General features: G+C 41.9%; 1 protein-coding gene across 2 annotated transcripts in view; it reads left to right on the top strand.

Moving 5' to 3' along the window:
• gtdc1 (glycosyltransferase-like domain containing 1) overlaps window positions 1–16,914 on the top strand; it is a 53,305-nt gene that overhangs the window by 10,962 nt on the left and 25,429 nt on the right. The window contains exons 3-4 of one of the 2 annotated variants that reach the window (XM_042427377.1): window positions 950–1,117; window positions 4,955–5,128. In XM_042427377.1, the coding sequence (XP_042283311.1) occupies window positions 950–1,117; window positions 4,955–5,128 (342 nt within the window). The remainder of the gene's footprint in view (window positions 1–949; window positions 1,118–4,954; window positions 5,129–16,914) is intronic. The other variant, XM_042427378.1, reaches the window with a different exon arrangement.

The following is a 16,914-nucleotide window of genomic DNA, read 5'->3' as shown; positions in this document are numbered from 1 at the left end:
ACGACCTTCATCTCATTGTAAACACTAAGAAAACAGTCCAGTACTGGTCCGTAAGGCAGGTATTAGCCAGGTTCATTCTTACAGATACTTGTGAACATATTGACTGTAATCTGTCGTGGAACGTCCACGTGAACTCTGTGTGCACGAGGATCCGACAGAGACTCTACTTCCTGTGCGGTTGGACAGAGAGTAGTGATGATATTTGATGGTGCTGTGATAGAGAGAATATTACGTTACACGATCTCCACAAATAAACAGACTGGTCCACACAGCAGTGACAGTGATGCTGTCTGAGAAGACTACAGTTAGACAGGCTGACCCCCCCCAGGTCCTGGATCATAATACAAACTGCTGCCATCAGGGAGACGCTAGTTAAACAGTGAGGAGGCTGTGCTGCACTGCTCTCAATACACTTTAAACTCACATCATCATCTGAACACTGACCGTTTACTGATGAAGACCTGAGATGATGAGTGAAAGCTCAGGAGAACTGAGACTGTACAGGCATCGTTACATAACAGAACATAAGTAATAAAGCCGTCAGCAGGACTGTGGAGAGTAAATAAAAACAAAATAATATGAAATTAAATAATGAAGACAATAAAGGAGAGAAAAAAAGAATAGATTAGATTAGAATAGATAGAATAGAAAAGAGAATAGATAGATTAATTGTAAAAAAATGAAAAAAGTATAAATAAATAAGATCAAAGGAAAATAGTAGAAGAAGAAAAAAGAGAAAATAATAGAAATAATATTGATGATTTCAACAGAATGTGTTTATTATCTCATGTGAGTGTTTTTGTGATGAGGTTTAGTTCAGACTGTTGAGATGAGCTCATCATCATGTTATTGTGTGTTTGTTGTCCTCCTGCTCTCCTATTATATTATTATTATTATTATTATTATTATAATATTTTCCTTCTGTCGGCTTCGTGTCTGTTTCCTGCAGAGTTTTGTTCTGCAGCTCCGTTCTGAACCTTTGTGAGCTGGTGGCTCTCAGACCGGACCTGGCCCGTCTGAAGAAGGTCTTGTACTTCCACGAGAACCAGCTGGTTTATCCGGTCCGCAAAGACCAGGAGAGGGACTTCCAGTATGGATACAACCAAGTCCTCTCATGGTAAACAGGCTTTTATTTTCTATGTACTGTAAATTCTCTTTAAGCAGCGTTTCATGCCTTCATAGACCTGCAGAGTGAATCAGGTCTGTAGTTTTTATATGTTATATCTCATCTGCGCCTGTGTGCAGTTGTTCAACTCGTCCTCCATGTTGTCATGTTAACTTCATATAAAGTTTATTTCATGTCACTGACTGCAGCAGTCATTGATCAGCGTTAATCTGCTGTCGTTACCGCTCAACACTTCCTGCAGATGTCACGTTAAAAGAAAACAAGCTGCTGTTCCTGGTAGGTTTTTATTTATAGAAACTAGGGCTGCACCGTGCTGGAAAAAGATGACATTGCAATATCTTTTTCTCTGATATATATATTGCGATATGAAAAATACACGAGATTTCACCAGATACAGGCAGAGCGTTCCTCATGTACAATTAACAATCCTGATTTTTATCATTTGGGTCCTTTAAAAGTCTGTCCGCTTCTAATGAAACGACCCCTGTCCTACTTCACACTTGGTTCAACCCTCCGTCACCCCTTCAGACATTAGCTTGGACTCCTCCACTTTCAGTTTCAGGTGTGCGACTCTGACAGCAGCATGGCGAGTGGAGAGAACAACACGTTCCTTAATGCACTTTACACATGGGCTGTGTGTTATTGACATGTAATCTACTGTTTCTAATGATGTTTACATGTTTGATCTGTGTGCTGGAAGATAAACAGGCCTCCCAGCTGAGGACTCGAAAACACATTTATTTATATGTCAGCAAGATGTAAGTACAGATAGATCTGGACACTGCAAGTTGTGTGTTCAACTTTTAACCAGTTTAACTTTTAACCAGTTCAACTTTTAACCAGTTTAACTTTTAACCAGTTTAAGTTTTACCCAGTTTAAGTTTAAACCAGTTTAAACCAGTTTAAGTTTTACCCAGTTTAAGTTTAAACCAGTTTAAACCAGTTTAGTTTTACCCAGTTTAAACCAGTTTAAGTCTTACCCAGCAGCAGGACGAGGTGCTGCTGAGTGTAAGTGGACGCCGGCTGCATCCAGCTGATGTTACGTGTGTCTGTAGCTGCGCTGCATGTTTTCAGGCAGCCATCAGTTCACTGTGTGACGTTTATTCATGTTCAGGTTGTAGGCGACTGGTGCTGCTGCTTTGGTTACAACTGGAAGTGATCAAACCCTTAAATCAGACTAAATGAAGTCACATCAGACACTTTCTGGTTGATCAGTCATGGAGAATGAAAACTTTTCCTTTTGTATGAAGCAGCAACAAAGTTGTAGCATGATGTGTTTGAGTTAATTTGTCCTCCTGCGATGTGACTACTGCACATCTGCACACTGCAACGTCCATGCTGAGACGATATATCAAACCAAACCAAATATAAACAGAAAAATAGCAAAACATGAAAACCGCTCTGCACACAGCACTAACACCCAAACAACCAAACCGAAACATTTCATGGTACCACTGTGGAAACGTTAGTTATGAAGCACATAAAATTAGAGGTGAAACATTTAGACGTTCAGGCCATTTTCAAAGCAAAGAAGCCAGATGTTCTCTGGTTCCAGGCCTGAGTGTCAAACAAACATCAGCAGGAAGTGTTGAATAAACTGATACATGTGAAGATCATAAACTTTCCTCTTATCATATGTGGTGCAATGGATACGTTTCTGTTGGTACCAAGAGATCATGTGATCTCCAGCTGATACAGTGACTACAGTGATAACATACAGGGGTCCTTTAGAGTCGTGTGCAGTCATTATAATAAGTACTGCAGTGTGTAATGATCAGTGTACTTTGTAGTATTATATAATAAGTACTACAGTGTTTAATAAGTGCTTTAATAGTTAATTAATATCTACAGTCTAATAATGAAAGCTGAGTGCAGATTAATGACTTGGTTGACTCCGCTCAGCTCTCACAGTTTGTCTTAATGAGCGTGTCAGGGAGCACGTGATTGGTTAATTACCTGGGCCGACATGATGCTGTCTGTCTAATTGAAGTGTTGTCATTAATCAGTAACGAGCGTCTCTCTACAGAAACTGATTGTTGTTGATCTGCAGGGCAGCATGTCGATAAGTCAGAGCTGCTCCATCTGCCGTAATGTCATTACTGCAGGCAGATACGCTTGCATTAAATAATGCGCTGTCGTTAAGAGACGTCTGATTGGACTGAAGCCAGATTGTTTTACTAATTTGAATTATAATGTAGCTTCTGATCAACCCTGCAGAGTTCTGCTGCAGATCAGACTCAACCGTTTATATCAAAACCTGGTTTTAAATCACAAAGGCTGCAGTTTAAACACTGGAAACAGAAGCAGCAACAGTAATTAAAAGACAGTACAGAGCTTCAGTAACAATTAAAACAGAGGCTGGAACTAAAGAATGATTTGGCATTTTTGCAGGAAATGATTTCTGATTATTTTTCCGTCAGTTGACTAAATGTTTCATCTCTGTGATGCTGAAACAGAAACGTAAGCTAACAGATCAGCGGGCAGCTGATTGCTCCATCTGTAGCGCCTCCTGGTTGGCCCTTTGTAGGCCCCTGGTCAGCCCTTTGTAGGCCCCTGGTCGGCCCTTTGTAGGCCCCTGGTCAGCCCTTTGTAGGCTCCTGGTCGGCCCTTTGTAGGCCCCTGGTCGGCCCTTTGTTGGCCCCTGGTCGGCCCTTTGTAGGCCCCTGGTCAGCCCTTTGTAGGCTCCTGGTCGGCCCTTTGTAGGCCCCTGGTCGGCCCTTTGTAGGCCCCTGGTCAGCCCTTTGTAGGCTCCTGGTCGGCCCTTTGTAGGCCCCTGGTTGGCCCTTTGTGGGCTCCTGGTCGGCCCTTTGTAGGCCCCTGGTCAGCCCTTTGTAGGCTCCTGGTCGGCCCTTTGTAGGCCCCTGGTCGGCCCTTTGTAGGCCCCTGGTCAGCCCTTTGTATGCTCCTGGTCGGCCCTTTGTAGGCCCCTGGTCAGCCCCTGGTCGGCCCTTTGTTGGCCCCTGGTTGGCCCTTTGTAGGCTCCTGGTCGGCCCTTTGTAGGCCCCTGGTCGGCCCTTTGTCGGCCCTTTGTTGGCCCCTGGTCAGCCCTTTGTCAGCTCCTGGTCAGCCCTTTGTAGGCTCCTGGTCGGCCCTTTATCGGCTCCTGGTGGCCCTTTGTTGGCCCCTGGTCAGCCCTTTGTCGGCCCCTGGTCAGCCCTTTGTTGGCCCCTGGTTGGCCCTTTGTAGGCTCCTGGTCGGCCCTTTGTAGGCCCCTGGTCGGCCCTTTGTCGGCCCTTTGTTGGCCCCTGGTCAGCCCTTTGTCAGCTCCTGGTCAGCCCTTTGTAGGCTCCTGGTCGGCCCTTTATCGGCTCCTGGTGGCCCTTTGTTGGCCCCTGGTCAGCCCTTTGTCGGCCCCTGGTCAGCCCTTTGTCGGCTCCTGGTCAGCCCTTTGTCGGCTCCTGGTCAGCCCTTTGTAGGCTCCTGGTCGGCCCTTTATCGGCTCCTGGTGGCCCTTTGTTGGCCCCTGGTCAGCCCTTTGTTGGCCCCTGGTCAGCCCTTTGTAGGCTCCTGGTCAGCCCTTCGTTGGCCCCTGGTCAGCCCTTTGTAGGCTCCTGGTCAGCCCTTCGTTGGCCCCTGGTCAGCCTTTTGTAGGCTCCTGGTCAGCCCTTAGTTGGCCCCTGGTCAGCCCTTTGTAGGCTCCTGGTCAGCCCTTAGTTGGCCCCTGGTCAGCCCTTTGTTGGCCCCTGGTCAGCCCTTCGTTGGCCCCTGGTCAGCCCTTTGTTGGCCCCTGGTCAGCCCTTTGTTGGCCCCTGCTGGTTGACAGTCTGTTCATGTAGAAATGAGTTTGCTGCCTGTAGTTTCAACCTCAGTGTTCTCTTTGTCCTGCAGCCTGGTGGCAGACGTGGTCGTCTTTAACTCGGCCTTCAACATGGACTCCTTCCTGTCCTCCATCTCCTCCTTCATGAAGAAGATCCCGGACCACCGGCCCAAAGACCTGGACCAACTGATCCGTCCCAAGTGTGTGGTCCTGTACTACCCGGTCCAGTTCCCCGATGTCAGCAGGTCAGTGTGATCATCCTCTGCTCCAGGGATCAAACTCTGATTAAAGACAGGACAGGATTTAATCTGCTGAGTTCAGTCAATCTGTGAGTGTCAGATTAGAGGACGAGGTTTTAACGAGCCGCTCCCTGTGAGGATCACTGACTGTCCTCGTGTTTGTTTGGACACTCCATCATTAACAGAGCGGCTCATACACTGCTTCTGTTTAAAACATCCACAAACATGATGAGATAAATGTGCCATATGTGTGATGTCTTGGCTGTTCAAGGTTTGTGTCTGTATGACCTAAACATTAGAAATTCGAAAATATGGAAAATTCTTGTGCTTCTATTGACGAGTCTGTTCTTTTGGAGAATGAGACGAAAATGAATCATTGAGTGTTTCCAATCAAACGTGAACTGGTGATGTTGCATCAACTATGATCCTGTGCCGCCTCCCATCGCCGCCATCTACCGTCACCCCCCCGGTCCAATTTCAACATGTGATAACTGAGTTTTTGTCTGTGTGTCTGCTGGTTTTCAACACAGAACAATAAGTGTTCTAGGAATCGGATTCTGAGCCTTACTGATGTCAGAAAAATATTGGATACATGGATTTTGTGTCTGCTGTTATTATTCTTTGTTCTTTGTCTTACTTTGATTTGGGGGATAACCATGCGCCCAGTCTTGGAACTACAATTCCCATAATGCTTTGGGGGATATAAACAGAAGGTCAATTAGTCAAATAGTCTCCATTAAAGTCCTGTGAATCAGCTGTTAGCAGCTCCTGTCTGCAGTGTAACATGATGTTCAGACAGCTATCACTGATCACTGTTTTATGGAGGTGTATGCACAGTCACAGATGATATAGATGATGGTATTGTCATATGTGTTTCATGTATCTGTGTTGAGATTTGACTGAGTTATGACTCAAAGAAGGAGGAGGATGGATTTTGACACAAACTGAGGAGGCTCCTCAGTCTGAAAACCTCTGATCTACATTAAGGACATCAGGGCTGGGTCTTACAAAGCATCGCCTTACAAAGTATTTAAAAGTCTTAAATTTCATTCACAAAGGTCTGATGGTTTTTATTGATATCTGTCAGACTTTGACATGAAACAGGTATTAAAATGTCTTGAAAAGTCTTAAATGTAACTTGGTGGAGCTGCAGAAATCCTGCAGGGGATAACAACTGTCTGTTGAAGGCAAAAAACCTACATAACAAAGATTCAGGAAAAAATCAACAAGACAGAAACCAGTGGACCAGACAGAAGATAAAAATCTAAAAAGTGCAGCGTCTAAAACATAACACCAACTATATCATCTGTAATATTATCTCTATAATCTGGAGCCATGAAGAGCTTTAAGAGTAATCCATAAAATCTGTAAATCAATCCTAAAACTAAGGGAGAGTGCAGTGATGTGTTCCTGTTGTAGTTTAAGTCCAACAGCTGTGTTTAGTTAGTTCACACCTGTTTCAAAAAGCCTCGAGGAGACAAAGACGCGTGAAACAAGTTCTGCATCTTTAAAACTCAAACTGGTCGAATCTTTAAGACATATTTTATATGTATTTATATTTCCTAGTTTGTGACGGCCGCCGGCATCATTCAAATGCTGCTTTGTTTTTATCATTTATGGTAAATATATTTAGATGGTTATAATTGTAATTACATGTTGACAGAGATTACATCAGTCAGAGTGTGTTTCAGCTCAGAGAGTCTGGTTTCTGTTAGAGTTTAAATGAACAGCAGCTGTCTGAACACATCAAACACTGACAGGGATTACTGGTTAGACTGGGAGCCCACCATCACAGTCCTGGTGCAGGTCTGTCCCCAGCGTTGAACCACATGTGTGCTTTAAAGGGAGAGTGTGTGTGTGTGGTATTTAATCAATAAAAAGGATTAAACATGAAGGAGTTTCTCTGTCAGAGGAGATGAGAACAGTCACGTTATGGCTCAGTATTAAACTGACACACTGACTGTATTTTCACAGTTGTGTGTTTGAATTTCTTACAAACTAGTTTCAAACTTTGACTTCAGAAATGTCAGATTGTACGCAGAATGATTTTCTTTGCAGATGACATTGACATTTATATTCCCGATCATCTCTGCAGCCGTTTTCAAACCTCTAGTGTGTTTGTTCTGGTCTGAATCGGGATGACTTTATAAACTTGGTTCGGCTTCTTTTTTTACACACAGAAAAATCCAAGCCAACCAAAATGCATCACTAAAAGCAGGTGAGAAAGTTCTCTCCTCTCATTGGTCATATGTGTCTGGGGCAAGAGCGTAAACACAGGAAGAAGGTCCTGAAGAAGCTCTTATCTACCCAAACATCAAGAACACAATGTGATTGGTTGTTAGTCCAGGACGGATCTTGATTTGTGTTTATAGCTGCAAAGATTCTCTGATTGCAGCTTGTTAAATGTGAATATTTTCTGGTTTCTTTAGTCTCTATGACAGTAAACTGAATATCTTTGAGTTGTGGACAAAACAAGACATTTGAGGACGTCAACTTGGACTTTGGGAAACACTGATCCACATTTTTCACCATTTTCTGACATTTTATGGACCAAACAACAAATCGATTATTGGAGAAAATAATCGACAGATTAATCAATAATGAAAAAATAAATGTTAGTTGCAGCCCTACAACTGTTGATATCACTCTTCAACATCCCAGCATGCAACGCGTTACTGGCTACGGGAGCCTTTTAGCACAAACTTGCAGCCTTGTAGTCAATCAGATGGATCATGTCCTCTAAAGGGTCTCTGTTGTTTTGGTCCAAACCAGTCGTACCGAGACGGAGGAAAACCTACCAGAGTCTGATTCATCGGGACAGAACTACACAGATCTAAAAACGTCCTGTTAAAAATGTTTATCAGTTCAGTATCAAGAAAAACAAAACACATTTGAGGCATTTCAGTTTCTCCAGAAGAGAATTTTCTGCTTTGCTCGGGTTTATATCCTAATAAACTGAATATTTGGAGTTTGGGATTATTGGTCAGACGTCTCTGGACTCTGGGAAACTATGATGGATATTTTTCACAATTTTCTGATATTTTAAACAAAGTGAGTAATTGAAAAAATAATCAGATGAATTGATATTGAAAATAGTGGTTAGTTGGAGCTCTACATAGTTGAAGTTTATTAATTTGTTTAGCACTTTTCATGGTGCTAAGAAAAATAAGAAAAATACATTTAAAATTACAAAACTTTACAGTACACTAAAAATAAGAGGATAAAACATGAAAATACATTATAAATAGACATTAAAGTGCACAAAGTGCAATAAATGACATAGATGTTTGAGAGGAAGTTAATTGGAGGCCAGTTTCCCTGCAGGTAAGGTGTTCCAGGTTTCAGGTGCGTGAAGTTGTGTCCTCCATGTTTTTATGGGTGCGGTGCAGTTAGAGCAGCAGCGGGGCGTCAGAGGACGTCAGGGCTGGGACGTGGTTTTAGTAGCTATACAACATAGGCTGGGGCTAAACCATTCAGTGCTTTGTAAACCATTAAAATAATTTTAAAATCAGTTCTAAGGTTAAATGTGTGGAGAAGCTGCACAGCAAATTCACTGGAGGCTGTCGAAGAGTGAAGTGTTGAGGTTCTGGTGCTGGTTCTGTACCAGTGAGAGAACCTAATGTCGGCGTAATATCAGAATTTATGGTATTCAACACCTGTGTCTGTCATCGTCCGGGCTCGTGGGCAGCAGCAGGTACGCTAGAAAAACTGTGACAGCCGCCATTTTCTGTCCGTTGCCTCGAACATGAGAAGCGGAGATTGGTGAGTACATTCAAACCATTTCTGTTGGTGTTATTGCTGTTTGGTATTAACTTGCTTATTTAGGCTCACTGTTTCAAATGTTGGAGACATGAGTAATTTTAATACCGATATTTACTACCGAGTTCCCGTCGTCGTTAGCTGGTAAACAGAGGCTAATGTTAAGCTAGCTTAGTTGTAACGCTAACTCTTTACGAACATAGTTTTAAACTGTTTGGGTCTAGAGGATTTTTTAATCTGTGTGTTTCCTCTAAACACTGTAGTAGTGGAGTAACATTCAGACATGAATGGTATTAATAAGTTAAATGCTTCAAACGTAGCAGAACTGAAAACGTCTTAACTGCTCTGATGTGAAAGATTTATTCTTATGAATGAAAATTATACAAGTTGAAGTTTATGACATGATGCTGTGGTTCTGCCATGAAACTCTGTGTTACCCAGATCATTAATGTAACCGTTAGCAGCGTTGTGTATTAACTTAATGTTAGCTGACGCTTGTTATGGCGTTTTAGATTATGTGGCTTGACGGATGTAACATAAATTTATAGCCTTTAACTGCACCTCTTTTAAATGTCATAATCAATTTGATGTATCTCAGGAGTGAATACTGTCCTGTCATCATAATTGATAGAAATTTGCTTCTTTGCATCTCTTGATTGTAGCAATCGATGAGATCAGGAGGGTCCTCATTCAGAAAATCAACCTTCAGGTAAGTTAAGGTGGGAAAAATGTTTAACCTATAGAGTTGCTATAATAAATATAACCATGTAACCAATGTTATATTTGACTATTATTCAAGCTTTAGAATTCAGACCATAACAGTTGAGATGGCAGAAAGAGGCCATTCAGTGTTTTTCAGTGCTTCTGTTGGAGGATACAAAGATATCACAATCATCACCAGAGGTGTGAAGAGCAAGTATATAAAGATTCAGATCTCTGAGGCAGGAAGAGCTTCTGTACAGCCGCCTTCATTTCCAACAAGAATATTTTAGTCCATCAGACAGCATCTGAGTGTAGTTGATTTTATTGTCTTTTAGGCTATTAAAAGGCAATATCTATTCATAATTAAATAGCATTGAAGGATGTTTTAAGAAATGTCATGTTGTCCCCTCTTCCTCTACAGTCTGATGTTGTAGACGGAAAAACAATCATCAAAGAAGAAACAAATACATCAAATTACAAGCAGCTGATTCTGAAGAATTCCTTTCTGAAGGTAAACTTCCCAACTGGAATATTATGACTCACCAGTAATTCAAACTGAGTGTAAATCATTATATTGTGTCATTTAAACCCTTTTCATGTCATTTTGTCTGTTAAGCTCATCACGTAGTGAGAGAGAAGTTCTCCATCACTGTGGATGAAACCGTGTTGGCAGAATTATCCACTCTGGAAGGGATTTGTTTTGTCATCAGTGACAGTCATGATGACAATAGTACATTTATAAAATAGCTTGGTTTTATATTGCATTAACAGAATCTAGTTGTAATATTAGTATATGAAATATTAAGACACCTGTTAGAAAAAGGTTTAACTTTATCGCGGCGTAGCAAAGCAGCCGTTTCTCTATTGGTTCCTGATTGTTGAGTCAGGAAAGATAAATGTTTGGAAGCAGCATCATGTCTGCTGAATTCAAGATTTTATCCACAATTCAACTCCTTTCAAGTTTGGCTTTTCTTGATCATCATCACCGTCATGCTTTAATGATGACTGACGCTAGTTTGCTGCTCTTGGTCTAAATCAGAATTGTTAACCACGTCTATTAACATTTGCTTTTTGATTTGTGTTTTGTTGGAACTGAGCATGTAACTCTGGAAAGGTTCCTTGCCATCTAAATAATAACCCGTTCAGTTTTAAAGACACAGAGCCAAATCCAGACCATCCTGTCGGGCCTTGTCAGAGGTATACTGTTCAACTCACTGCTGTAATCTGTGTAGCTGATAAAACAGATCCTGCCGACCAGAGCTGGAGGGACCGCAGTGCTTGCAGCGTGTGCAGAGACCGGGACGCTGTGTTTAACATTCCTGCAGCACATGGTTGATGATAGCAGGATATAGGTTTCATTGTAAGGATGAGCAGAGTTGTGTGAAATAGGTCAGCTCGTCCCCGCGGTTACAGCTATTAAACTGAACTTTTCTTTTTTCATTTTAAATTCCCGTACTGCATGATGACCAATATTAATGTGTGGACTCGGGGCTGAATTACCAGTAGTTAGTTACTGGTCATCAGCAGGTGACAGCGTTGGTCTCAACCCTGCAGTAGACTCATATTACTGCAGTAATGTGATTGTTGTGCGTCTCTGTGACCTGCTGGCAGGAACCCTGCAGTGAATTATGTTGGAGGTTGTCACCGTGTTGCCTGCGTTAAAAGATCCCCTCGTCAGGAAAGAAAGTTGTGTTTTTCCCTTAATTGCATTATTTTGAAATTTAATTTTTGCACTAAGAAATGATGTTATCAAGATTACTTAGATGCACTTGACAGTGTGCAGGACCGCTTTGATTATTAGTGCTCAAACATGTTCAGTTGCCAGTTTATAGCTGAAACTGAGGAAACGCTCCCGTTAGAAGGTTGTAACGTTGATTTAACATAAACTGCTCAGAGAGTTGCTCTCAACTTTATGGTTATTTTGAAGGCTGTAGCACTGTGCTGTTGTTAAATTATATTATGTCATACAGAGAAGTGTTTCTACTATTTTGACTACCCTCACTGTTATAAATGGGGTGGACAAAATATTAGAAATACCTCTGGTATGAAATAATGCAATCGAACAGCAGAACAAACTGCAGCCTCCAAATGAGTTTCAACAGAAAGTGAACATTAAAACCTTGATGGAGGTAAGATTTACTGCAGAACTGTTATACTGCATTAGATTTAGATTGATAGCAGCCACAGCAGCTCTGTGAGGGGGATGATATGAGGAGAAAGAGCTGCATGCTGTTGGTATCAGTGATTACACAGCGACGTAAATCCTGACTATTCTGGTTCCTGACTTTTATTTATTCTGTGAACAGCTTGTTAAAAGGGGGTTACTGCTATCAGCTGATTATGAAGTTGAACTTGGATCATGTCTCTGTCTTTGCTAAGGAACACTTTTATTAATTCATAGCTAAAAGCTTATCATTGGATTGTCAGATAATGTATATTGAACTCTCTCTGTTGCTGCAGATACGCCAAGATTTTAGCCTCCTCTTTGGACCAGAAATAAGCAAACTGCTGGAGAAATGGCACATTTCTATAAAAAAGGTGATCAGAGAAGCAGGAGCCTCACTTCCAGAATCAATACGAAGATGAATCCTCTGATGATCACACAGGGATTCAGTTAAACACTACTGGGCATACACAGTTCCTATAATGGAGCTTAACACAGCTCAGGAAGCCTGCAGAGGTCACGGGCAGTAGGTTAAAGTGGAGTTTTAAGGATAAAGCTGACACTGGACCACCTCTGCCCATGAAAAAGAAAGCACTGGAGATCAGCACATCCCAGGCTGTGGGCCTAGTTGTGTTTGTACTGGGCCACAGTCTGAGCTTTAAGCTTTAAAGAACACATCATGATGTAACTGTCACTTTTACCCTCAATCCTGTAGGAGCCTAGAAGAACACCTGGAGAACCAGAAGGGCCTCAGCAGGCAGCCATTCCTTCTTGCTTCTGGGACCAGCAAGCAGGCCATCAGCACCTTCTACATGGACATGGAGAAGAAGCTCATCTCCTGCAGGGAACCACTTCATTAAAAAGTGTGTTCCTTCTTGTGCTCGGTCTACAGCATTCGAGTTGACACAACAACAGGAAGCTTAAAGGCAGAAGTGTTAAAGCCACGTTCATCAACAATGTGTAGGTGTCACATTTGTGTGATGGTTTTTCACGTTTGGAGTATGAGGTATGAAGCCAAAAACAAGGCATTAAAAACTTCAATAACATAACAAACTGTCATTGAGAATCACCGCTGAAGGTATCGAGTCCAGGCTTCTCAAAACGAAAACGCTGACTCAGCACTTTCACACCGATGTGTCACATGAAGTAAGTGTCACATCTCGGGTTAAATGTAGTTTTCTTCATGAGATGCGATTGAATGTTTGCATCTTTCTGGGAAATGACGTCTGTTCTTTGGTATCAGAAATGGAGACGATGTTTGTAATAATCGTCACACTTCATGAGCTGCGATACTTTCAGACTCATTGTTCTGTGCTGTGCAGGCAGCAGTAATGAGCTGCCTCATGTTTTTGGCAGTATTATATTGTTCAAGGTCACTGCAGGGTTTTTATGAGCGCCCTGGTTGTCAAATATAATGTGAAGGCCTTGTTACAGGAAAACATCCAGTTTCTTTCATTGCAGTCCCTGTTTGGAGTGATTACTGCTCCACTTTCAGATGGTGCCAAGTCCAGTAGACGCCTTGAAACACATGATCAACAATCGTTTAGGGTCAATTTTAGGTGATAAATTGAAGGACTGTCACCACCGAGTGTTACTGTATGAGTGTCTCTACTGAGTGAACTCTGAACGCTGACCAGTGCTGTTGTTATCCATCATGGTGTTAATAATTTACACTACAAGAGTTTGTTCATTCAAACTGTCATAGTGTTTATAATGTTAATTTAACACTTTGACATTGGTTCCCATATAAACACTGAAGGTCTTTACACCGGAGTCATGAGTACCTTCACACAGAACACAATCAGCTGACGCAAATTCTGTTGCAAATTGGTGTTTCCGTGTTTCTGTCGTAAACTGGTTTTGCTGCCGGTGTGAATAGTTGTGATGTTTATTGGCAGGACAGTATTTCATGTGCTGGTGTGGTTTATTCATCACGTCCCCGGTGTGTAAAGAGCTTCAGGATGTGTAATGTGCTCTCTCCTCTGATGTTTTGGAGAGTCCAGTAGTCAGGTCAACTAGAGATGGGGTCAGTGACTTTTTCTGCATCTTTCTTTATTAAAAACGATTGAACTCTTAATATTCCTGCAGTGAAGAAAGGCTGTTCTGTGATAGATTTTGTGTAGAGATTAAATAATAATAATACTAAAGTAAGTTTAGTTGAGAGTCTGAAATCCTGCCATGAATGACATGAACCTGTCGTTACACAGAGGATGGAGGCTCCTGTGTTGAACACTAGATGTAGAGAATGAGAGAAGAAGAGCAGAGCTGTGTGAGTGTAGCTGGAAAGCGCTCGGCGGTGGCGTCGGGCCTCTCGTGTATCTCTGCCTGCTCGGATCAGTGACAGCGAGCTGCAGGATGACGCTGCCTCTGGCCTCCAGTGTTTCTCAGCTCATTTTCAGATGCTAATGTGGCCGATCCAAAGCAAACTCACAGAGTGTAAGTAAGCGATTATATGCATGGCCGACAATCCCTCTACACGCCCGCGGTCCTCCTCCTAAACACAGCGAGTCCGGCTCTTTGAAAATATAAACGCTCAGAGAAACACGCAGAGGAGGGGCTGATGACTCCTCTGCAGAGGTATTTATGTTCTCATGGAGGAGATTCACTGAAGAAAAGTGAGCAGGGAGCATCTCACCTGTACTGGTCTCCAGTTCAACTACAGTGCAGATTCTAACTGTGTTTTATTTGGGTGGACTGAAACCAGTTCACATCTCTGATCCATCACTCCTCAACGTGTTCTGCTGTCCTCCCCCTCAGTCTGAGTCCTCTTAGTTCTTAATGCGATTATTTTATTGCTTTAATTTGGTCTTTTACCGTCAGAAGTACTCAGATACTTTAAAGCAGTAAAAGTACATAAGTATTATGAGTTTGATGTAGTTAAAGTATTGCAGTAAAAGTACATAAGTATTATGAGCTTGATGTAGTTAAAGTATTGCAGTAAAAGTACATAAGTATTATGAGCTTGATGTAGTTAAAGTATTGCAGTAAAAGTACATAAGTATTATGAGCTTGATGTAGTTAAAGTATTGCAGTAAAAGTACATAAGTATTATGAGCTTGATGTAGTTAAAGTATTGCAGTAAAAGTACATAAGTATTATGAGCTTGATGTAGTTAAAGTATTGCAGTAAAAGTACATAAGTATTATGAGCTTGATGTAGTTAAAGTATTGCAGTAAAAGTACATAAGTATTATGAGCTTGATGTAGTTAAAGTATTGCAGTAAAAGTAGTGGTTTGGTCCCTCTGACTGATATATTATTATATATGACATCATTAGATTATTAATAGTGAAGCATCAGTGTTAGAGCAGCATGTTACTGTTGTAGCTGCTGGAGGTGGAGCTAGTTTACACTACTTTATATACAGTTAGCTAGTTTAGTCCAGTGGTTCCCAACCTAGGGGTCGGGCCCCTCCAAAGGGTCAGCAGATAAATCTGAGGGGTGGTGAGATGATTAATGGGAGAGGAAAGAAGAAAAAACAAAGTTCTGATACACAAATCTGTTTTCAGTTTTTGGACTTTTTCTCTAATCTTTGATTTTTGCTGAAATATTGGATCATTTGAACATTTATTGAAATGAAAGCATGTGAGAAGTTTAGAGGGAAAAATCACTATTTGGTGGAGCTGTTAACAACTCATAGACATGTGAAATGTGACCCCGACTACACACTGCTTTTTGTAAGACGTCAAAAGACAAAAAGGTTGGAAACCACTGGTTTCATCTTTAACAATGTGTTGTATTTTAAAAGCTTGTTATATTATCCATTGTGTCAAATCTTCATCTGAAAAGTAACTAAAGCTGTCAAATAAATGTAGTGGAGTAGAAAGTACAATATTTCCCTCTGAAATGTAGAAAGTAGCATCACATGGAAATACTCAAGTATAGTACAAGTACCTCAAACTGTACTGAAGTACAGTACTTGAGTAAATGTACTCACTATTTTTCTGCACTGGTTACAAGTATTTACCTGTTTGTTTGTCTTTTTCATTGTAATAATTGAATTGTGTGTAAAATGTGTGTAAAATGTGTGTAAAGCTCTGCTGTGAGGATGAGTAGTGTTTGTACCTGTAAACAGGAAGGTGTGTCTTCATCTTTTATGAAACAACAGGAAGCTGAACTTTGTTTTAATGTTAATAAACGGCAGTAAATGTCCGTCCCTCCTCAGGTTTAGATTAGAGTGAGCAGATGATTGAGGTGGACTCCTGGTGAAAGAGTCTCTGCTGTGTCTGGATGCAGTCAGGCCTCTTTGGCCTCTTCTTTGGCCTCTTTGTGGTCGGTGTGTTTGCGGTATCCATCTATCAATCGGCCTTTGAGTGCTGGACTTTTGTAATTTAATAGTGATTGACCTGAGCCAGCAGAAACCTGCGGCGGCACACAAAGCCACCACATTCATCACGGCCGAGCGGCGGGACATTGACTTCTCTGTGAGTATTGTCTGTCCGCTGCTGTGAAGAGAAATCAGATCAATGTGGACGTCACGTGATCAGCAGGTGCCGGATTCTGGAGCGCTCGGGACCCCGTCGCCTTTTCTTCTTCTTCTGCGTTCAGACGGTTTTTTAGTTGGTTGTCTTTGTGCAGCTGTCGGGTCGTCAGGTGCTGAACTGTGGACGATTCAAACATCAGATTAGATTATTTAATGATGGATCTGCTTCTGTCTGGTTTTTGTCTCTGTTTAAGGACCCGCTAGAGGTCTGCACTCTGGGATCTACATGATGTTCAGTCTACTTGGGTCCAAGCGAGTCCAGTTCTGTCGCAGCAGGTCTTGGGTCCATGAATCAGTTTTTATAGTCCGAGGGTCTGTTGTGGACTGGGTCTAACATCTCTTTGGGTCTCTTGTAAATCCAGTCCGGTTGTTGTTGGATCTGTTTCTGACTGGGTCTATTTCAGTCTGGCTCTGGTCACTCTAAGACCAGGTTTTACTGTCTTTGGGATCCTTTGGGACCAGGTCTGAATGTCTTCGTCTCCTTCGGCTGTGTTTTACAGACCAAACAGTTAATAGATTCATCACAGATTAATTAATAATGACAATAATCGTTAGTTGCAGCACAAGATTTGAAAATACAGAAACATGAATCACTGAAGAGCTGAAACAGCAGATGTGTGTGGAGCGATGATGAGGAGACTGTAACCTTCCTCACATCAATACAGGAAACTAACAGAAACGTCGTA

This window comes from Thunnus maccoyii, chromosome 11, assembly GCF_910596095.1.
Source record: "Thunnus maccoyii chromosome 11, fThuMac1.1, whole genome shotgun sequence".
NCBI classification, from domain to species: Eukaryota; Metazoa; Chordata; class Actinopteri; order Scombriformes; family Scombridae; genus Thunnus; species Thunnus maccoyii.
Note: the sequence above shows the minus strand (reverse complement) of the source record. Positions and strands in the feature narration are given on the sequence as shown.